The 24,834-nt window shown below is 43.4% G+C and overlaps 1 protein-coding gene across 2 annotated transcripts in view; it reads left to right on the forward strand.

Annotated features, from left to right (window-relative positions):
* The first annotated feature begins 6,633 nt into the window (after positions 1-6,633).
* LOC126416229 (uncharacterized) overlaps positions 6,634-24,834 on the forward strand; it is a 77,655-nt gene continuing 59,454 nt past the window's right edge. The window contains exon 1 of one of the 2 annotated variants that reach the window (XM_050083833.1): positions 6,634-6,940. In XM_050083833.1, coding sequence (XP_049939790.1) covers positions 6,844-6,940 — 97 coding nt within the window. In that variant the 5' untranslated portion in view covers positions 6,634-6,843. The remainder of the gene's footprint in view (positions 6,941-24,834) is intronic. The other variant, XM_050083834.1, reaches the window with a different exon arrangement.

Below are 24,834 nucleotides of genomic sequence, written 5' to 3' on the forward strand. Positions count from 1 at the left end.
TACTATATTAAAAGTTGGAATAGCTTTCGAATTTTTTTTAATAATCTTAAATTATCCATGAGACCATTTTCAGCAGAAATAGCGTTCATGATTTCACAAACTAAAACACTTCACAAGACACGTATTTTTTCACGATTTGGACAATGCTTTGTGAGAAATTATTCTCGTGCTCAGGTACAAATATTATGTTTTTTCAGAAAATTGCCAAAAATATATCTTAATTCAGTTGACCATAATAACATAACTGCAGGGCAAGAGAGAGAGAGAAAAACACAAATACGAACACTACATAAAATACTATGTGAATATTTCCTTTTGATAATGAGAATAAATTCTCGAAAAGCTTCATATTAAGGATGAAAAATACATAACTACAGTGTTTCATTATTTAAATCATGAATAACACAGTCACAAGCTTTCCATAAACATCGATTATGATGAATGACTTGAAGCAATGGCATTTCTTATATAAATATCGTGTTGGAAGATAGGAGACGAGATACTGGCAGAAGTAAAGCAGTGAGGACGGGGCGTGAGTCGTGCTTGGGTAGCTCAGTTGGTAGAGCACTTGCCCGCGAAAGGCAAAGGTCCCGAGTTCGAGGCTTGGTCCGGCACACAGTTTTAATCTGCCAGGAAGTTTCAAATATCGTGTTTCCAAATACGAGGGGCCACTTTCTTGAGGGTAGACGTTATGATTGTTTGTCCATTCTCAAATAATTTTCATTGTTCTGTATGTCCCTGCACTGTAGCTGATGAATCAGGTGAACACTTCATGCTTCCCCACTCACTAACCATGGTTTCACCCAAGTTTCGGTTTCTCTCTTTTTTAGCAATTCGTGCGCTACCAACATAAGCTATTGTTAAATGTTTGGTATCCATTCCCAAACAACTATGATGCAAAATTTTAAGTTTGTGTAGTAGCTCTAGTGAAGTACTTTGGTCAAAGAAGTTTCGAGAAACCGTTGACAAAGCATGCATTGCTGATGTCACGTGGATATGCACTTGGGCCTGTATAGCCCACAAACGTCACACACAATGTCGACGACTGCATAATTGGCTATCGACTTTTATTAGCATTCGATTTGGATCTCTCACAAGATTTCATATGTATATACCGGATATTTAGAAAAATATGTCATTCTTGGAATGATCTTTATAATTATTGATATAATAAATTGTCATGTAATGTTTTATCGATGGTTAATGTTTCCATATAAGAGTTCTCTCTTAGAAGTGAGTTATTATCGTCAATAATTTAGAATTAAACACACTTGTTTTATAATATGCAGTGTGCCATTTTAACAATGGAGCACAGAAAATTTATGCCAAATATGTCACCATCATCATTAAATGTCACTTAATAATGCATCAACGATAGAAGCCCTCAAGATAGAATATGATAACCAAGACTGGAGTTAAATAGCATCTGGTTAAGTACTACTGTAATGAATAACATTGTAGTTTCTGGAGTCGAAAGTTATTGGTTCACATTCTATTACATGCAATTTTTTCAAGGTTATTGTTATTAAAACTATCTGTTACTTTTTATTGGATGTAATACAAGTATGTTCTGCAATACTGGATGTTATCAAGCTGGTGTGAGAATGAAAGATGAAATAAATATTTACCGTTTTCCAAGTATGAGGTTAGGCGTGAACCTGACGACAGCTTAAATTTAGCGACTGAAACGAGCAACAATAAAATTCATATTCTTCCTTCCCACAAATATTTCGCTGTTTATTTACGAATGTGTAGCGTTTTCCGGGGGTGTGGTTGCAGGAATCTAAGAGTACAGCTTTAATTGCTGCAAATTGAAACGAGCAGTAATAACGTTCATATTCTACTTTTCCGCTAATATTTGGCTCTTTATTTCAAAATATGTGGCTATCTCTTTATTTCCGAATACCTAGCGACTTTTGAGTGCGTGGTAGGACAAGAATGTAAGAGGAGAGCTTAAATTTCCTGCTAGTGAATTGAGAAGCAATGATATTCGTATTCTTTCTTGTCGCAATGTCGTTAGCCGATCATACGGTCTTCGATATTGCGTTTGACGTCAAAATGACATCATGTTTGCGGGAACTGTTGTGAAAAGAACATTACCCTATGTGTCGGACAGTGGGAATACACCTTGACATTACGGTGCGGTGACGGCCAGTGTGAATTGGTCTTTAGTCGAAAGCATAACGAAGTCGGCATGGAACATTTACAGTTTGTCTCGAAAACAAAGCACAATAATGAACTAAAAATTAACAATACACAAAAGCACTAACATGAGTAAGTGCGGCGAACATACGTTAAGTTCTGATGTTAGTGGACGAAGTCACTGTCAAAACGATCTTCCCGAGAAACGTTACATGATGTGAAGGCCTATGCAAATGCCGCCATTTGTAACGCTTAAGTTGACATGATAGTGTGCAAGTTTCGTGTGTCACACGTAAGTTAATTCACGTGTAAGGTGGTTGGCGAATGCACATGTAGGAGATTCCTGCCTGTGGAAACTCGGATTTAATGCATTGTGGAATGTTTTATCGTGATGCGACGTGACTGTCTGTTGATTGGCGTTTAAGGTTACAGCGTATTGTAATTGTTGTAAAAAAGTCTTCTACTTCTTAAATTTATAAAAATCCATCAATTTATATTGCTTTCACCCCAAAATTTTCGTCTTTGTGTACTTTTAAAATTCACAATAATCACTTCGAGTTGATAGCAATTTAAATTCGATGTACAATTCGTCTTTGACTTTTTTCTCAGAAACATAGACCACAGCTGACTTTATGGTCTGTGCTCGGAAATGTATTCTTCCTACCTCCCGCCTCTCAAGCCATAACTCTAAAAAATAGGGCTCTGTCTGAACACGACTCGATCTGTTCGAACAGTTTACGTCACAGTTCGGGAAATCTCGAGTTCCGTTCGATCTCTTGGTCGTCCTGCTGTCTAGCGACTTTTGTTGGTACTATACAAGGTTTTAAGGAGATGAGATCTGGATAAACTGAAAGAACCAGAGGTTGTAGAGAGTTTCAGAGAGAGGATTAGGGAATGATTGAAAATAATGGGAGAAAGAAATTCAGTAGAAGAAGAATGGGTAACTTTGAGAGATGAAATAGTAACGGCAACAGAGGATCAAGTAGGTAGAAAGACGAGGGCTAGCAGATATCCTTGAGTAACAGAAGAGATGTTGAACTTAACTGATGAAAGGAAAAAATATAAAAATGCAGTAAATGAAGAATGCAAAAAGGAATACAAACGACCCAAAAATGAGATCGACAGGAAGTGCAAAATGGCTAAGCAGGGATGGCTAGAGGACAAATGTAAGGAAGCAGAGACTTATATCACTAGCCTACAGGACAGTTAAAAAGGCCTTTGGAGAGAAGAGGACTCATTCTATGAATATCAAGAGCTCAGATAGAAAACAAGTTCTAAGCAAAGAAGGGAAAGCAGAAAGGTGGAAGGAGTATATAGAGGGTATATACAAGGGCGATGTATTGAGGGCGATATTATGGAAATGGAAGAGGACTTAGATGGAGATGAAATGGGAGATATGATACTGTGTGAAGAATTTGACAGAGCACTGAAAGACGACCTAAGTCGAAACAAGGCCCCAGGTGTACACAGTGTTGTATTCGCGGACCCAACCGAATAGCGCGCGCGCCCTGCCGTCGCATCGCTTGCCACAGTTTCCCGTCGCAACCGCTGGCGGCGCATAGCGTTGCCGGCGACCGAAGACGTCGCGCCATTGCTGAGCTGGGGCCTACAGCGCCCTCTGGCTACACGATATAACAGGGGCGCTGGCCCCGAGTCAGGGGGTCTTGCAGACAGCTCGTTACAGTCGTCAGTGCCGTCGTTCGTTGTCTGGTTAGCTAACTCGCTGTGTGATTCAGTATTGTATAACGACTTAGGCCACGAATCAGGAATATTCTTTGGACACTAATTGGAACTGTATCTACGGTACACTCTTCGCTGGCAATAAAGCTAAGTAACTGTTTTATAATAGCTGGCGCTTATTGGTCACTGCCACCAGATTTTAGTCACAACCTGCTCACATCCTACTCCAAATCCAAATTATGGTTACCACGCCTGGACAGCCATAAAAGACAACATTTCATTACAACTACTGACAGCCTTGGAAGAGCCAGCCCTGACAAAGCTCTAGCATCTGGTGAGCAATATGTATGAGACAGACTTAAAGAAGAATATAATAATTACAATCCCAAAAAAGGCAGGTTGTTGACAGGTGTGAAAATTACCGAACTATCAGTTTAATAAGTCACGGCTGCAAAATACTAACGCGAAACCTTTACAGAACGATGGGGAAACTGGTAGACCTCAGGGTGGATCAGTTTGGATTCCGTAAAAATGTTGGAACATGTGAGGCAATACTGAACCTATGACATATCTTAGAAGATAGGTTAAGGAAAGGCGAGCTTACGTTTCTAGCATTTGTAGACTTGGAGAAAGCTTTTGACAGTGATAACTGGAATACTCTATTTCAAATCCTGAAGGTGGCAGAGGTCAAATACTGGTAGCGAAAGGCTATCTGCAATTTGTACAGAAACTAGATGGCAGTTATAAGAGTTGACAGGCAATGAAGGGGAAGCAGTGATTGGGAAGGGAGTGAGACAGGGTTGTAGCCTATCCCTGATGTTATTCAATCTGTGTTTTGAGCAAGCAATAAAGGAAACAAAAGAAAATTTGGTTTAGGTATTAAAATCCATGGAGAAGAAATGAAAATTTGAGGTTTGCCAATGACATTGTAATTCTGTCAGGGACAGCAGAGGACCAGGAAGAGCAGTTGAACGGAATGGACAGTGTCTTGAAAGGGGGATATAAGAAGAACAACAATAAAAGCAAAATTAGTATGATGGAATGTAGTTGAATTTAATCAGGCAATGCTGAGGAAATGACACATAAAGTAGTAGATGAGTTTCGCTATTTGGGGAGCAAAGTAACTGATGATGGTCGAAGTAGAGAGGATATAAAATGTAGACCGGAAATGGCAAAGAAAGCTTTTCTGAAGCAGAGAAATTTGTTAACATCGAGTATAGATTTAAGTGTCAGGAAGTCGTTTCTGAAAGTATTTGTATGGAGTGTAGCCATGTATGGAAGTGAAACATGGACGATAAATAGTTTAGACAAGAAGAGAATAGAAGCTTTCGAAATGTGGTGCTACAGAAGAATGCTGAAGATTAGACGGATAGATCATGTAACTAATGAGGAGGTACTGAATAGAATTGGGGAGAAGAGGAATTTGGGGCACAACTTGACTAGAAGAAGGGATCAGTTGGTAGGACATGTTCTGAGGCATCAAACTATCACCAATTTAGTATTGGAGGGTAGTGTGGAGGGTAAAAATCATAGAGGGAGACCAAGAGATGAATCCACTAAGCAGATTCAGACACATGTAGGTTGCAGTAGTTACTTGGAGATGAAGAAGCTTGCAGAGGATAGTGTAGCATGGAGGGCTCCGTCAAATCTGTCTCTGGACTGAAGACCACAACAAGATTACAACGACCTGTCTTAGCGCTTTTAAAGGTCTGCGGATATTAATAATAAAAACAACTATGAAACACGGACTGAAATACCTATGTTGCAGTTCAGGCGAAGCAACAGAAACTAACAAAGCAATATAAGGTTACAACCATGATTCTTTGTAATTCTCGAACTTTCTATCGTCCCGCGATCGGGTGATGTTTGATGGCACTATCTCCAAGACGGGTGTATTCGGATGTAATTTATTCTCCCGATAAATATTAGTTAGTTTATTACGATACAGTTCGTTTATTCGGCATTTAATTCTCGATTAGTTGTCTTGATTGTTTCATTTGAAATTTGTTGTCTTGCTTTCAAACTGTTTAAAATCTGATAAAGTTTTTATCTGTTGTTCAAATATATGAACAGGGACTGAGTTGCTCATTTGCAGACTAGGTAAACGGTTACCGCCTGTCATATTCAAATAAAATATTATACTGGGTTCAGCCAAGCAATGTTTTTTGGAGGACAAAATTTTCACCTTTGTTTGTTACCTGCACTTAAAAATCGACACGAACGTTTCTTATATTCTTACATACTTTATGAGAACACGTATTGTTGATTTGTTCAAACTCAATGGAGGTCGTGCAGTGGAAGGCTGTAATGCTATTTCCTCCACTGTTTCATAAAATTGTGAAATTTATCTAGAGTCATAGCTTATTTAGCTAGTTCCAGTTTCTTACTTAACCCTTGTATTCGCGCCATCGGGGTCATATGTCACGTAATTGTTCGAACTAGCTCAATACTTCAGCGAGCGCTGTGCCGTATCGGGACATCTCGAGCCCGTTTGAACGCCCTAGTTTCTGACCGCAGCATGGTTTGAAATCACGTTAAAGGAAAAACATACTTATCTGCACGACTGGTAACAACTATTTTTAATGTCATATGTTCAGAGCATCATGTACCCCATTGATTCAGATAAATTTTTAGATTTCGGGGTAGCCGCCCTTTGGTGGCCGAGCGGTTCTAGGCGCTTCAGTCTGGAACCGCGCGACCGCTACGGTCCCAGGTTCGAATCCTGCCTCGGGCATGGATGTGTGTGATGTCCTTAGGTTAGTTAGATTTAATTAGTTCTAAGTTCTAGGGGACTGATGACCTCAGATATTAAGTACCATAGTGCTCAGAGCCATTTCGGGTTATGATTTTTCTTGATTCATGTGTTGGTATTACTGGTTGTAAATCGCATCCGTTTCTCATGCACAAACAAATCAAATTTAAATTTCAAGTGTAACATGTAGGAAGTCTGGTGGAAGTATACACTGTTTAGCGTAATTGATATATTCTATTTGGTAATCATATCAACATTTTAAGTAAAGTATGGAAGTACACTTAGACCCGAAGGAAGTCTTGGCTCACCTCAACGAAATGGGATATAGAAACATTACACCGGAGCAGTTACGGGATTTCGTTCGAGGTATGGTAAATTAGTGGATGACAAAAATGTGGCATTTAAATGTGTGGTGCATATCACATGCAGTTTTGGTTACGCAAATAGCAGTCTATTATTGGTGTGAAGTAAATATTGCTTACAGTAAGTAATGAGGCTGTGCGGATCGTACTTATCTATACATTATATTTACCGGATCATCTCCTTCGGGTTTACATTTTTAGATGCGGTTGTGTGATTGTTGACCCTGAAACTGTAGGAGTTGTGTGATTGTTGATCTTGCAATTGTTCAAGATCGGACGTAATTAAAGGCAATAGCAGATGTGTTCTCGAAAATCACCATTTTGACCAATTAGCAGAGTCACCCGCAGAATGCACCATAAGTACATGATCTGTAGCGAAAAAGAATTCGTATGCACTTTATTAAAACAAGAATATGCGATTCAAGGCAGCTGAATCTTTCGTACCCCTAACTTTGCTGCTCTACAGTGGCATCTTATATTGCAGGTGTCAAATTTTTCAGAAAAGTGACACAATTGCACGTGGTTTTTGTGGTTACACACACACACACACACACACGCTCGCTCAGTTTTATTTATTTATTTTGAGTTTTGTGTCAGGATAAGGTGTAGTATTTTGCGTGCTATATATGTGGCAATGTTTGGATGCAAATTGCACATTATCACAGTCTGCCTTTTGTCCACTATCGCATAGAAGTGTAAAAGTATCTGACTTAGTAAATAAGTGGTACTGTGACATTCCTGTTTATAACTTCAGCTAAATTACAATTGAGATAGAACTATTTTTTTCTTTATAGTCTGCGCCACCAGGGAGCGTTTGGAAGTGAATAACACTTAATATTTAGAAAATATGGGGCACTACAAAATACATGCATTATAAAATAGGATGTCCATGGCAGCCTCTCAGTTTCCTTAAGTGCTTCATCAAAAATAGCTAGCCTATTTGCCAAGAATTAGGAGTAAGTTTTCCTATGTGTTTTCTCAAGAGAATGAGAAGAGGTATGTCTTTTTAACTTGGTCTCAGCTGTGATTTATATGCAACAAAATTTACTTGTTGAGAATCTGGCCATTTAAAATTAAAACTGTCATCTTGTAATATAGTCAGCAACAGGTGACTTTCAAGAGGCTGACACAATGTGCTAGACTAATAGAGTTCTATATCTTCCTTGAGAAAATAGCATTGATCTTTAGTGGTGATTGTATTCTTGTAGACTACTTGAGGTACAACTAGCAACTTTGTCTGTACATACATGAAACTGATGATTCAAAGTGTCGGTTGAATGCCAATAACCTGGTAGCATATGGGGCCAGTGTGCCGATGTTACCCAAATATTTCCTATAGATCTTCCATAGATTACAACTCGATAATTAAAAACTGAGTGACTGAAGGGTGACAGAAAGGGTCAGACAAAAAGTTGCAGTTTGTACATCTTCCCCAATTACATTTTGAAGTAACTTTAAATATAGTAAATAAGATTTTTTTTTTTTACCCATTTTGCAATGTATTTACTTTTCGTGGTCACCGAAAGTTACACATAAATTTTAATTTTTCATCTTCTTTGTGCATATCTGTTTTGTTCAGCAGTTCTTATAATTAATGTTAGTACTCCTTGTATCCATATGGAGGGGGGTAGGATGCAGTCTGCCTTTTTACTTTTATCTTCTCAGTGTTTCCCCTTCCGTGATCCATATCTCGTCTCTCATCCTTTTCATGTGTCCATACCATATGATTTGGGTTTCTTCCACTGAATCAATAATTGAATTTGTGACATTCATTTTCTTCCTGATGACTTTATTTCTGACTCTTTCCCACTTGGACAACTGTGCAGACCATCTCCAAACCTACATCAAAGTTGCTATCTATCTTTTCGTTAATGGGGATTTAACTGCCCGTACTTCTGATCCTTGTGTCATAATGCTTGCAATGGTTTCTTGTGTTTCTAATCTGTTCACCTCAGTACAGTTAATGTTCTAATACGGAACTTTCCAGCATTTATTCTTGAATTAATATCCTTATTGTTTTTACCATATTGTGTGGTATTTATTCACAGATATTTGTACTCTTCAGTATGTGTAATCATTACAGCTCTTCTAGTGTCAATTATTGATCTATTCCTCATGTTATCATGCATTTTGTTTTATCTGTGTTGTCCTGAGGACCTATTTTTTAATCCTGTATTAAATCCTTGGTGATATATTCAATGTCTTCATTTTGAGTCAAAATTAGATGGCCATCGGTAAATTGTAGTGGATATATAGTACTACCATGTATTGGAATTCCCATGTTCTTCCATTTTTTCCTCCAATTTTCCAGTGTTTTCTTTGTGCATATTTTACCAAGTGTTGGTGATAGGCTGCATCCCTGATGTAATCCCGTAGTAACTTTAAATCATGGTAAGGTATTGTAGATGTTCCGAATTGCCTTAATTATGATAGTAGGAGATCAGCATTAAATGCGCTTAAAAGATCATAGGTGAAGAGCCTTATGATCTAGCAACTAACTGCTCAGTCTTGTTCCTAAGATAATCTTATGTTAAAATAGGTTAAAACATCTTCATTTGGTGTATGAAGAAGATGTAAGAATGGAGAAGTACAGAAACGTCCGATCCTACCCGTCGGCTTTGACCCATGACGTCACAAATATGGCGGAAACGACAATTCCAATACGGCGGATATAAAACCGTTCCATACGTATCATAAACACGAAAATACACAGATAAACAACACACACACACAGGTTTCACAAAAAGCCTAATGACTCTAACGGGGCCAAGCGTGGGAAATTGGGGGTTTTTGGGTGGGGAGAAACTAAATATAAACAAATTTAGCCACCCACCGCCATACAAAACCACGCAAGACGACGAAAAAAACCTACATCACAAAACTCAACAAATACCACAAAACACAATCTTATCTGGAATCGGACACTTCCCTTGACCTATATAGATCAACAGTAGCTCCCGATCCCATAAATCGGGATCGAACACTTCCCTTGACCTATATAGCTCAACAGCATCTCCTGATCCCATCCCCCAATACAAAAATCAAAATACACCGCAAAACATAGCGAACAAACACTTCCCTTAACCTACATATATCTACAGCAGCTCCCGAGCCCATAAATTGGGATCGAACACTTCCCTTGACCTATATAGCTCAACAGCATCTCCCGATCCCATCCCCCAATACAAAAATCAAAATACACCACAAAACATTGCGAACAAACACTTCCCTTGACCTACATATATCTACAACAGCTCCCGATCCCATAAATTGGGATCGAACACTTCCCTTGACCTATATAGCCAAACAGCAACCCCCGTTCCCATCTCCCATTACAAAAATCAAAATACACTGCAAAACATTGCGAACAAACACTTCCCTTGACCTACATATGTCTACAGCAGCTCCCAATCCCATAAATTGGGATCGAACACTTCCCTTGACCTATACAGCTAAACAGCAACCCCCGATCCCATCTCCCATTACAAAAATCAACATACTCCACCAAACATTGAGATTGAACACTTCCCTCCAACTATATAGCTCAACAGCAGCTACCAATCCCATGACTTAGGATCAACCACTACCCTTGACCTATGTAACTCAAAAACATCTCCCAATACGAATACCAATACCAACCTTCACAGCCACAAATTTCATTGAAACACTTCCCTATACTCCAATACACAACACATACGCCGAAAACAAAAGGGAACTTACCACAATAAAGTTCCAGCCCCACAAACTAGATTGGCCACCACAATCACACACAAATGCACACGCAAACACACACAAACACACACACAACACACACACACACACACACACACACACACACACACACACACACACACACACACACACCAACGAAAAAATACTGAACCAAAAGAAAAACCCAACCCACCCACACCTCAACCCCCTCCCCCCCCCACGACCCCAAAATAAAAAACCCACAAACAAAAACCAAATACAACATAAAAAACATCTCAATCACACACTACAACTCAACAAAAACTTCAACAAAATAGATCCTCCACAACTAAAACAAAAAACAAACACACTCCCCCTCCCCCCCCCCCCCACCTTAACAAACACTATACAACAAAATAAACCACCCACCCCACCCTGAACCACAGCCACCCACCCACCTACCCAGCCCCCCCCCCCCCCTAACTAACCACTTTCGACCTATATATTTTACCCACAGCCCTTAAAAAAACCCGAAAAATACAATAGCCCTCTGGGACACTCTTCCGCCAACAGAACTCATCTAAATGAGACTGAAGGTTGGAAGAGCGCCTCTTCCCCCTCCCAAGAACTGACTTAACCACCCCGTACATCCCCTCTATTGTATTAGTACAAGCCCCTGTATCATAATTCTTAAACTCTAAACTATGGTTCACTACTAAATGATTAAATCCCCTCTCACCCAACCCCCTATAAGAAGAAAAAGCATCAGAAACTATTGTGGACCCCGACTCTATATATTCCTCAATTAACCCCACTAATTCAGCCTTCGACCTCCCTCCCACAACCCTAAAAACACATTCGGAACCCCCACCCCCCGGAACAACAGCCCCCCACACCCAAAGACCAGCCACAGACTTCCCCCTCCCATACTTCCTTTTCCCAAACTGTGACTCGTCCACCTCCACAACCACCCCATGCCCTCCCAACTTACCCCTGTACTTAATAAATTCCGAACACACTTCACGACAAAAGGAATACCAATCTAAAACAGTCCTCTCACTCACACCAGTCTCATGTGCACAAAAACTCTGCGGGGATCTATAACAAAAATAATATGTAACAAGCACAATCCCACGCATGCCCAATCTAGACTTCTCGAACCGGGTACCGCGCCGTATGGAACGCCATATGTCATCTTTACGACAGTGCCACATGTAACCGTCCCTGGTCCGAGAGGCCGGAACTTTAACCAATTTCATTGGTTCGCGGCACACGCCGCACTTCACGACTTCGGCAATTAAGCCAAATAGCTGAAGAAATTTGATCAGCTCTATAGCTGTCTCCCCCATCATAGCCCTCAACCGAGCACTATTAATGTGGTCTTTCATATCCATTCCTGAACAAAAAACCACAACCGAATACACTTAATAACAGACTCACCCGATGTACAGCAATCATCATTACATTAACCATCACACAAAACCGTTAACTCACTGATACAAATTCCTCTTCAAAATGACGCACGCAGCACTCACCACTGAGCAACAGCAAACTGAGCCCAACACACCAAACAAACGAAAACCATGAACATACCACCAGAGGGCACAACAAACAACAACACGACATCTACAAACACGCCACACTTACAAACCAAACTCCGCGCCGTAGTGACGTCACACACCACAACACCCTTACGTCACGGGTCAAAGCCGACGCGTGAGATCGGATCTTTCTGTTGACCCAAGAATGGCATAGAGTGTTATAGGCATCAAAATAGCATAGAGTGTTGGATCCTTATGCTGTATCTCCTTATTCATTCTTATACTTATTCTTCACTTGTAGGTCATTAGATTGACGTGAGCCTTATTTGTGCATTCTGTACGTCATCGCTATACGACCCGATAAAAGCTGGACTTGTATACACTCCTGGAAATTGAAATAAGAACACCGTGAATTCATTGTCCCAGGAAGGGGAAACTTTATTGACACATTCCTGGGGTCAGATACATCACATGATCACACTGACAGAACCACAGTCACATAGACACAGGCAACAGAGCATGCACAATGTCGGCACTAGTACAGTGTATATCCACCTTTCGCAGCAATGCAGGCTGCTATTCTCCCATGGAGACGATCGTAGAGATGCTGGATGTAGTCCTGTGGAACGGCTTGCCATGCCATTTCCACCTGGCGCCTCAGTTGGACCAGCGTTCGTGCTGGACATGCAGACCGCGTGAGACGACGCTTCATCCAGTCCCAAACATGCTCAATGGGGGACAGATCCGGAGATCTTGCTGGCCAGGGTAGTTGACTTACACCTTCTAGAGCACGTTGGGTGGCACGGGATACATGCGGACGTGCATTGTCCTGTTGGAACAGCAAGTTCCCTTGCCGGTCTAGGAATGGTAGAACGATGGGTTCGATGACGGTTTGGATGTACCGTGCACTATTCAGTGTCTCCTCGACGATCACCAGTGGTGTACGGCCAGTGTAGGAGATCGCTCCCCACACCATGATGCCGGGTGTTGGCCCTGTGTGCCTCGGTCGTATGCAGTCCTGATTGTGGCGCTCACCTGCACGGCGCCAAACACGCATACGACCATCATTGGCACCAAGGCAGAAGCGACTCTCATCGCTGAAGACGACACGTCTCCATTCGTCCCTCCATTCACGCCTGTCGCGACACCACTGGAGGCGGGCTGCACGATGTTGGGGCGTGAGCGGAAGATGGCCTAATGGTGTGCGGGACCGTAGCCCAGCTTCATGGAGACGGTTGCGAATGGTCCTCGCCGATACCCCAGGAGCAACAGTGTCCCTAATTTGCTGGGAAGTGGCGGTGCGGTCCCCTACGGCACTGCTTAGGATCCTACGGTCTTGGCGTGCATCTGTGCGTCGCTGCGGTCCGGTCCCAGGTCGACGGGCACGTGCACCTTCCACCGACCACTGGCGACAACATCGATGTACTGTGGAGACCTCACGCCCCACGTGTTGAGCAATTCTGCGGTATGTCCACCCGGCCTCCCGCATGCCCACTATACGCCCTCGCTCAAAGTCCGTCAACTGCACATACGGTTCACGTCCACGCTGTTGCGGCATGCTACCAGTGTTAAAGACTGTGATGGACCTCCGTATGCCACGGCAAACTGGCTGACACTGACGGCGGCGGTGCACAAATGCTGCGCAGCTAGCGCCATTCGACGGCGAACACCGCGGTTCCTGGTGTGTCCGCTGTGCCGTGCGTGTGATCATTGCTTGTACAGCCCTCTCGCAGTGTCCGGAGCAAGTATGTTGGGTCTGACACACCGGTGTCAATGTGTTCTTTTTTCCATTTCCAGGAGTGTACATTTGGCTGGACATGCCTGACTAAAGCTGGACACCTGACAATCCACATCCACAAACTGCATAAAGGTGTATTATCATAGGCTTTTCTATACGTCTAAAAATACTAAGTGAAGGGACTAATTTCAAACAGTTTTCTTTTGAAATATCTTTGCAATCAGTTCTGCATAATATCTGCTTGTGTTATCCTCAGGGGGCTCACAACTCTTGAGTATGTGCATGGTGAGCGGGCAGTCCCAAGCTGTTGCATTACTTTTTCCTTTCCTGTGGTGCAATTTTACTTTCTCACTATGTATCTTTCCTCTGGCTTACTGTCTAGGACAGACCAGTAATGCCCTCATCTCCAGTTCATAAAAGAATCAAACACCCATCTATAAAACTGCTTCAGATCATTTTTAAAGTTTGTAGGAAGTTGCCAAGTGCTCTCTTTCTGTAATATTGGCTGAATAATGTCTGGGTAATTTGCACTCCATGAGTTACACAGCCTCAAGACGCATATACACGGTTTCTAATTTTAATATTTGTCTTATTGTTTTAAAACTTTAACTGTAGATTAGGACAGCATTTTAAATTTTTAAATTTGGTCAATAATTATATGAATTACTGAAATCAAATTTGTGTTGCACATGGAAACTGCAACCTGCAACTGAAATCGTGCACAGTTTTAGCTATTTAGTGATATAGGTTCCCTGCTTACGACCAAGCTTGCTCTCCGGATGTTGGGTATGGCTTCTCTCACTTTGTTCCCTTTATTTCAACCTGCACATGTCAGCTAACTAATGTTTGTGCCCCCACATAAGGGTTTGACCCCCACCTTGTCAAACTCCTTTTACAGGATGTGCAGGCTGTGCAAGGAAGGTCGCCAAATACGCAGCATGGTAGCTAGTCCGTGTGGTAGGTCACTGGTTACCTGTACAATGGTAGCCCTTTGACTGCACAATGATTGCACTCTTGATGCCTGATCTGTCGCTTTCCTGTGCATGCCGAGGAATAGCTGCCTATCCATTTGGGGGCACTGGGACTCCAGTCACTGGCCATCACACTGGATGACATTTGCTCTGGCTGGGTGGTACCTGTGTGAAGAGCCCTCATTTGGAGTACTGTATTTTACGGACTATAAAACACACTTTTCCTTCGAAAAATTGCCTCCAAGATTCAGGCACTTCTTATCTCAATATTAATATAAAAATGTACAGTGTTTCATTTAATATTCTCAACAGTCTAAAAAAATGACCATATAATCGATGCCATGAAAAACCTCCATCTATCTGGCAACACTAGATTCAACTGGCAGCAGCAGTGCGCCAATGTGACAAACATGAGTTGCGGGGATTCACAAACTTGCAAGAACAATCTCCCTCTCATCCTGCAATCACAAACTGAGAATACTGTCTAGCTTATGATACATCATTGTGGTGTATGTTGCCAGTGAACTTGAATTGAAAGTGATCCTTGTTATCGGTAACAGTACAATATCTTTTGTTAGTAGCTAGTTTCGTAATGGGGAAAAAATAAAAGGTATTCATATGATGTGGGCTATAAATTGAAAATAATAGTATATGGCGTTTCGGCCCTCCACCAACGGGGGGGGGGGGGGGGGGGGGGGGGGGTCATGATTGGCACGCTAGTAAAGAAGAATTGAAAAAAATGGGGAAGACTAAATGTGCAGATAGAGGACTGAATTCAAAATGGCCAAACCTAGATGATGACACACTGAAATGGATTCAAGGACACTATGAAAATAGCATTGGAATTGATACAAAAATAATTCAAATACACGTGTGTAGGCTAGTGCTACAGTGGAACTTAACAGACTTTAGAGGGAGTGGTTGGTGCTACAGGTTTATGAAGCGTCATGGACGTAGCATGTAAACTAAAACCAAAATATCTCGTATAACGCAGCAAGCGAAATATTATCTTTCCGTCCTTTATTATTATAGCGAATATGAGTGAAACTCCTCTTTCTGTGCCAAGTAACAGAACTGTTGCCATGAAAGGTGGTAAAACAGTAACTATAAAAACAAGTGGACTAGAAAAACATGCACTACACTGTTGTTCTTTCATGTTGTGCTGACTTAATCCAGTGACTATTCTCAAGCTCAAAAGACTGCCAAAACCTTCTAAAATAAGCCAGTTGGTGGTGTTCACGTTCATGAGAGGGGTTGGATGGATGAGGCTGGTATGAAATTATGGATTAACAGTGTATGGGAGAGAAGGAAATGTATGTTATTGAAGAGGAGTTCTCTGTTTGTGCTAGATCAATTTAGTAGTCATTTGAAAAATTCTACGAAAGAGAAATTGAGAAAAGGGAATACAGAGCTTCCTGTTATACCGAGAACATTTACTACGTAATGGCAAAGGGAGCTTTAAAATGACCTACAATCAAACAAGTGTGTCAGTGGATAAAACAGTCATGGTCTAGAGGAAGAGGGAAGACGTTATTGTTAAATCTTTCAAAAAGTGCGGCAAAAGTAACACTCTTGATGACAGTGAAAACTGTCTTATTTATGAAGAGGACAATGATAAGACAAAGAGGAGGAAGAAGAAGAAGAAGAAGAAGAAGAAGAAGAAGAAGAAGAAGAAGAAGAAGTTCAGCTGATGATTTTTGAGGATTTTAAAAAAAAGTCAGTTTGGTTTTATAAACCAAGAATTTTTTTTGGTCTGGCTTTGCAACCTAATAAAAAATTGGTACAAATGTTATTTAAAAAAATTACTCAAAAATTGAGGAGCATCTTATAGTCTGTAAAACACAGTAAGTGGCATTATGGTAGATATTCATCATCATGGATCAACCAAAGTTAGCAGTCAGTGGCCATGAGGCCTGATTTCAGCTCAGTGCATATCATTATGATCCCAGAAATTTTCTCTCCTTGGCCATGCCCTGGATGGAAAAAGAAAACCAAACAATTTATGTAGAGACTTACTCCCCTCAGTTTTTAGTTTCCACTTGAACAGATGGAGGGTCCCTCTCTCTACCAAGCCAATGTTCTTTGTGTAAATTGTTGAAAATACATTTGGCAAACTCTCTTCACGTATTCAATTGTGAAGTGATTCCGTCTTACAGTAATTAAAACAGCAAATCCTACCCAGAAAGTGTTACCCTCTTTTAAACAACTTAGTGGCGTATTTGTTACAATAACACCCCAGAAAAACCTAAGCATGCTATAAGGATTAATTTTTGACAAGGGCCTACCGCAGCAGACAGTTGAAGAACTAGGCGAATACTGGAAGAGGTGAGGAATCCACTTCATATGTCGTACACACTATGTGATCAAAAGTATGTGGACACTGAAAATGACTTAAAAGTTCGTGGCGCCCTCCATTGGTAATGCTGGAATTCAATGTGATGTTGGCCCACCCTTAGCATTGATGACAGCTTCCACTCTCGCAGTCAAACATTCAATCAGATGCTTTAAGGTTTCTTGGGGAATGGCATCCCATTCTTTACGGAGTACTGCACTGAAATATCAATGTTGTCGATGAGGCCTGGCACGAAGTTGGCATTCCAAACATTCCAAAGGTGTTCTGTAGGATGCAGTTCAGGGCTCTGTGCAGGGCAGTCCATTACAGGGATGTTATTGTCGCGTAACCACTTCGCCACAGGCAATGCATTATGAAAAAGTGCTTGATCGTGTTGAACAATGCAGGTGCCATCCCCAAATTGCTCTTCAGCACTGGGAAACAAGAAGGTGCTTAAAACCTCAATGTAGGCCTGTGCTGTGATAGTGCCACACGAAACGACAAGGGGTGCAAGCCCCCTCCATGAAAAACATGACCACACCATAACACCACTGCCTCCGAATTTTATTGTTGGCACTACACATGCTGGTAGATGACGTCCATCGGGCATTTGCCATACCCGCACCGTGCCATCAGATTGCCACATTGTGTACCGTGATTAGCCACACCACACAGCGTTTTTCCAATGTTAGGTCGTCCAAATGAGGCGTCGTTTGGCATTTACCAGCGTGATGTGTGGCTTATGAGCAGTCGCTCGATCATGAAATCAAAGTTTTCTCACCTCTCGCCTAACTGTCATAGTACTTGCAGTGTATCCTAATGCAGTTTGGAATTCCTGTGTGATGGTATGGATGGATGTCCTCCTATTACACATTACGACCCTCTTTAGCTGTCGGTGGTCTCTGTCAGTCAATAGACGAGGTCGGCCTGTACTCTTTTGTGCTGTACGTGTCCCTTCATGTTTCCACTTCACTATCACATCAGAAACAGTGGACCTAGGGATGTTTAGGAGCGTGAAAATCTCGGATACGACGTATGACACAAGTGGCACCCAGTATCACCTGACCACACTCAGACTTCAGTCTGAGTGTTCTGCGGAGCGCCCCATTCTGTTCTCATGACGTCTAATGATTACAGAGGTCACTGATATGGAGTACCTGGCAGTAGGTGGCATCACAATGCACCTAATATGAAAATCTTATGTTTTTGTGTGTGTCCAGATACTTTTGATCACATAGTGTACATCAGGCACCCACCATACGAGGATGACTCCAGTACATTCACTCTTGATTTTGAGGTGAATTTGCTTCCAGAAGAGGTCAAAATCTGAATTTACCACTGTGATGTGTAGCTGTATTTCCCACACCAAATGTGGTGCATGACCCAGTTTGTGGAGATTGTGGCTGGCTACTTCATTAAAATTTCACCATATGCGATACCACCCATCTGCATCTATTGCAGGAAAGACCATGTGACTCGATCCCCGAAATATGCTACCCTACTCAAGGAATGCAAATTTCATGAACTGAAGGTCACAATCATTTCTCATATTTTGAAGCTCAGAAAAATTATGATCGTATGCATTCAGTCTGTGGTAATGACTTCCGCCGTTACTTTAGCCAGGTCATTGGCAATAACTGGTGTATTAACTCCCTCAGTATCGATCTCTGGGGTATCTGCACAGATACACTTAACAATGGAGATAAGTCCTTCATATGATTCCTGCAGCACCATCTTTGTGAACCACTCCCTGTACCTGATGGGAGAAGCAGCATTCTCCTCCAGCATCTACCCCAAAAACCCACAGATCGGCAACCTGACAGCAGTCAGTACTGCAGGAGCCACCGACATTGGGTCCCAGGGCTGCCTGCTCTTCTGTTTCTACTCTCACAGTGGACGAGCCCTGACAAGTTTATCGGCCATGAAAAGTTGTGAAAGGGTAAAACAATAATTCTCGAGAGAAAGATACTCTGGAGCACCTCTCCCCTATGGGTCCGGGGGTTAGAATAGGCCCGAGATATTCCTGCCTGTCGTAAGAGGTGACTAAAAGGAGTCTCTCACGTTTCGACCTTTATGTGATGGTCCCCTGTATAGGGTTTGACCTCCACTTTTCAAAATTTTCCCGAAGAGCGAGCAAATTGGTGAAGGGTGCCTTACGTGGTGTATCACGTCCATCATGCATTGAGATCTTTAGCCCACTTTCTTGTTGTGCATTTCAGTCCCACTCATTCTCCATCTCTTGGGTGAGGACACCTTCCTGGGTGCATTTTCCACCATGCACGATGCAGTGTTGCTATCTGCGTTGACGATGACCATGGACTTCTTTGCACCTGATATCCAGGACGGTAGCCAGTCCATTGTGGTGGGGCCACCATGAACCCTGTTGGTTGTAGCCCCCTGACCACACAGGGATCGCTCTGCTGATGCCTTCACCATTAACTCCCCATGTATGCCAAGGGAAAGATGCCCATCCCTCTGGGGCATCGGGACTCCCGGCAATGGCCATCCTGCCAGGTGGCCTTTGCTGCGGCTGGGTGGTGCCTGTGGGGAGGGCCCCTGGTCAGATTGGGTGGCATCAGGGCAGATTACACGCGATGAAGCATAGTCCATCTCTTGCTGGTGGTGAACCACCAACAGTCTGAGCGTTCACGAGCTCAATTCAACCCACCGAAGTAAGACCCCAAATTGTTCCCCTCCCTGGCCACACCATGGGAGGAACGTCAGCTTAAGAATGGCAGCAGATCTTATTCACCCCATTACCTTGTGCGAATCAGAGCTGATGTGGACTCTTTCATGACAATGAAGCCTCAGTTTTTTGTTGAACGTTTAGAGGACAAGTTTGGGGAGGTGGAGGGATTGTCTAAAATGAGATATGGCTCAGTCTTGATAAAAACAGCATTCTCTGTCCAGTCACAGACGTTACTCGCTTGTGACAATCTGGGGCATGTTTCTGTAACCATTGCGCCTCATAAGAGCTTAAATATGGTCCAGGGTATCATATTTCACAGGGACCTTCTTTTGCAGTTTGACAATGAGCTGCGTGCCAACTTAGAGCGGTTTTTGCAACTTCTTTTGCATCAGCCCTTAAAACACCAATAGCTAAGTGTGATGCCTTCACACAAACTCAGACCACAGATAAAGAAGTACGAGCACATGCACTTGTCGCTGTACCTGTGGGGAGGGGGGACTCTCCATTTGCAACTGATGTCGCTCAGAAGCCGTCAGCAATAGACTTACCACCTAAGCCACGTACCACTCCCCAACTTCAGAAGCCACCTAAGCCATCCCAGCAACCCAGGCAGCCTCCTCCTCCTCCTCCTGACAGTAAAGAAAAATGTTCTTCTAAAAGTAGTTCCAAGTCCAAGAAAGCGGTAGGTAAGCCTTCGGATCGACGAGCGCTCTCCCTTTCTGATGGTGACTATGCTCTTGAAGATATGGACTTTCAATCAGAAGAACTAGAGAACGCAGAACCCGCTAATGTTCCCCCTGACCTCCCCGGTAAATCACCGCCTCCGAGGGAGGAAGGAAAGAATCATCATCGTTAACCAATGGCTTCCATAGGGACTTCCGTGCTGCAGTGGAATTTGAATGGATATTGCTCACATTTGGGAGAATTGCAGCTGCTGGTCGAGGATAAACCATTCTGCATCTGCTTACAAGAAATGTATTTTAAAGTCACAGATACACCTACATTACGGGGCTACCACATATACAGGAAAGACGATACTACTGTAGGCAGGGTTAAAGGTGGAGTGGTTATTTTTCTTGATGACAGGTACCACTCCTCTGCTGTCCCTCTTGCCATGACCATCCAAGCAATTGCTGTGAAAGTTTTCTCATACTATCACAGAGTGTTCTTCGTACCTGCCCCCCCCCCCCCCCCCCACCCCCCACCCCCAATGACACTTTGGATGCAGACGCACTGGCAGACCTCATCCAGGCACTCCCGCGCCCATTTCTTCTTGTGGGGGACTTCAATGCCCACAATACAAAGGGCAAATTGGTTACAATACAGTCGACAGGCTATTTTTGAACGAAAGGATTGTGCATAAGAGACAGTGGCCCATATATAGATCCAAAGGGCTGCTGCAGAGTCCATCCCCAGGTCTACTAACCACCTCGGATGACGGCCTGTACCGTGGTGGAATGATGACTGTGGATTGGCAATCAGGGCCAGACGGACAGCTCTTCGGAACTTCAAATGGTGTCCAACTACAGACAATCTTCATGTCTTCAGGTCTGCGAGAGCACATGCGAGGCGAGTGATCAAAGAATGGAAGAGGGCTTCCTGGAGGGAATTCATGACTTCCATTAATCGGTCCACCTACGCTGCGCATGTTTGGGAATCAATAAGACGATTTTCAGGCAAGAGTAGTCCACATCCCCTTACAGCCTTGTCAAATAATGGGGTCTTGGTGGACACACCAGAAGAGATGGCTCACGTTTTAGCTGAGCACTTCTTTACTGTTACTAAGTCATCCACACAAGCTCCTGTTGTTCAGGCATTCTGTCAGACTGCAGAGATGAGGAAGCTCAATTTTTTCTTGTGTAGTGAAGTAGTCTACAACCTTCCATTCTTCATGTAGGAACTGGAATCAGCTTTATCTGCAGCCAAAGACACTGCTCCAGGACCTGATGAGATCCATTATACCATACTTCGTCATCTGTGTCTTGAAGCAAAAGGTCAGCTCCTCTCATGTTTTGATCAGATTTGGTTTGATGGACAGTACCCCATGACTTGGAAGGAGGCAATCTTAATTCCATTCTGGAAAACAGGTAAGGACCGGAGCGCCCCTAACAGTTATTGGAGTGTCGCCCTTACTAGTTGTATGGGTAAGACTCTTGAACGCATGGTCAACTGCCACCTCGTCTGGCTGCTCGAATCCCGAGGTTACCTGAGCCGCTCCCAGTGTTGTTTGAGGCGCTACCGTTCCACTCTTGACAACTTAGTTCTATTGGAGACGGTGATACAAGAGTCCTTCTTACACAGGAACCATTTAGTTCGTGTGTTTTTTTGACCTCAAAAAGCATATGACACTACTTGGAGGCACAGCACCCTTTGTCAACTTCATGAATGGGAACTACGTGGATGCCTGCCGCTTCTGATCCAACCCTTTCTCGAGGACAGGCATTTTCGTTTCGCATTGGTGATGCCATATCTGATTGCTATGTTGCGGAGAATGGTGTGCCCCAGGGCAGTGTCCTCAGTGTTACATTGTTTGCCATCGCTATCAGTGACATTTCCTCTGCAGTCAGGAGCCCTGTCAAATGCTCTTTGTTTGTGGATGTCTTTGCAATCTTCTACTCTTCCTCTGATCTTACGACGACGAGGCAGCTACAACTGACCATTAGGAGGCTGGAAACCTTCCGGTTGTTGAACATTTTGAAATGCCTTGGCGGAAAAACATAGGGAGCTGACGGGTCCCGCCTCCTACAGTTTTATAGGGCATTTGTTTAATCACGCTTAGACTATGGCAGCGTGGTTTATGGATATGGCCCGTCCTTCCTATCTCCGGATGTTAGATGCTGTCCACCATGTGGGCATTCAGATATCGACAGGAGCCTTTCGGACCAGCTCAGTTCAGAGTCTGTGTGCAGAGGCTGGTGAACCACCACTCTGGATTCGGCGACACATCCTTTTGGCTCGCCAGGCGCTGAAAATCTCTGTCACACCAGTCATTGGCATTTAGTTCAGTCATCCAACCCGCCTTCGAACGACTATTCAGGAATCACCCCCACGCGACCCAGCCATTTGGTATACATGCTATGGCCTGCCTCAAGGATCTGGATCTCTTGGGCATGAAAATACACACCCAGGGATGGAACGCACTGCCACCTCAGTGTTTTCGGAGGCCCAAAGTGATTTTAAGCTTGATGCAGTACCCGAAAAATTGTACTGCAGATATGGTTTTTACAACTTTGTTTTCGTCTATTTTAAGTATGTACCATAGTTTTATCATTATTTGTACAGATGGATCCCAGCAGGGGAATGTTCTTGGTTGGTTTGTTGTTTTCCCGGATAGGGTTTTTAAAGTGCATCTTCCAGAACAATTTGCAAATTATGATGCAGAGTTATATGGCATTCTAATGGCACTGGAGAGGGTTCACAGGCATCACCGTATGAGTTTTCTTGTCTGTACTGACTTTCTTAGTGCACTGCAAGCGCTTCACCAAATGTATCTGGTAGACCTGCTGATTCAGCTCATCCATGACTGCTTACAGTGGCTCCAACGTCGTGACAAGGTGATCTTTTGCTGTGTACCTGGCCACGTTGGGATACAGGGTAACGACAGGGCTGATAAAGCTGCCAAGGAAGCATGTTGTGATAGTGCTGTCCATCTATGTCCCATCCTGTTGCACGCTCTTATCTCATTTTCTGAGAGATGCATCATGAGTCAGTGGGAGACTGAATGGTTGCAGGTGTCGAACAACAAACTGCGGTCACTCAAACTGACCACAAAAGCTTGGCGGACTTCATGTCAGCCTCGCCGCTGGAAGGAGGTTTTGCTTACCAGACTGTGTATCGGGCTTAGCCCTTTCACACATAGCTTCCTCCTCCGGGTGGAGGATCCACCTTTCTGTGAAGTTTGTGGCGTGCTGCTTTCAGTTCAGCATATTGTGGCTAAGCGTGTCCTTTATACTGATAATAGGGCAGCCCTTGGTGTTGCTGGAAATCTGCCCACCGTCCTTGCAGATACTGATACCAGTGTTAACAGAGTGGTGAAATTTTATGAACTGTCAGGCCTCATCCCTAAACTGGTGGGGAAGGGCAGCAGACTTTAGTACGTTATTAACTGCTCTGCATGTGGGGACAGCCTTCGTCCCCACCCATGAGATTTCATGTTGATTTTTCGTCAGGGCGCTGATGACCGTGATGTCGAGCGCCCCCTCAACCCAACTCATCATCATCTAGAAAGAAAGGAAAATCGTGGAGTACAAGACCCTGGACCCACTGACCTACACTGAGGCTAAGAGAAGATTTGAATGCCTGCATCGTGTGTGTGTGACATCGTCTTACTCTGCCGCTACAGCAGTTCTAACATCATCAGCTCCGCCAACCCCAGTCACCTCTCAGAGCCGGAAGACTACACCTGCCCCCTTGATGGTGGTGGGGGGGGGGGGGGGGGGGCATTTCCCTCCCTCTTGCTCCCGCACCACCTACTTCAGAAGAAACAGCCCCCACCCCCTCCCACCCCCAACCATGGGGGACGCCTGTCCCCTCTTCTAAGCCGGAGAAGCGTCTGAGCCAGTGAAGTTCTCCCAACCAGAGAAACCCAAGCAGCAGTGAGATAAGTCCAAAAAGAAGACCCCTAAGACCAAGGAAATTGCTGTGGCACCCACACCACCACTACCTACAAGCTCCGTGTCTGAGGATGGGGTGGAGATTCTGGCGTCCGCTGAGGACCTAGATCTCGCCAGACGCTCACAGTGGATATAGACTGCTCAGGCAATAAGTTGGTGGCAGCAGGTGACTTGGAGGTGTAAACTGTCTCATTGAATGTTCCATGTTTTGCCAGTCTCACGGTGACATCATCCTCTAGTGGAATTGTGGCGGTTTTTTCGACCGCCTGGCTGAGCTGTGGCAACCGTTAAGCTTTACACCTGTTATCTGCATTGACCTCCAGG

The sequence above is a fragment of the Schistocerca serialis genome, chromosome 8 (assembly GCF_023864345.2).
Source record: "Schistocerca serialis cubense isolate TAMUIC-IGC-003099 chromosome 8, iqSchSeri2.2, whole genome shotgun sequence".
NCBI classification, from domain to species: domain Eukaryota; kingdom Metazoa; phylum Arthropoda; class Insecta; order Orthoptera; family Acrididae; genus Schistocerca; species Schistocerca serialis.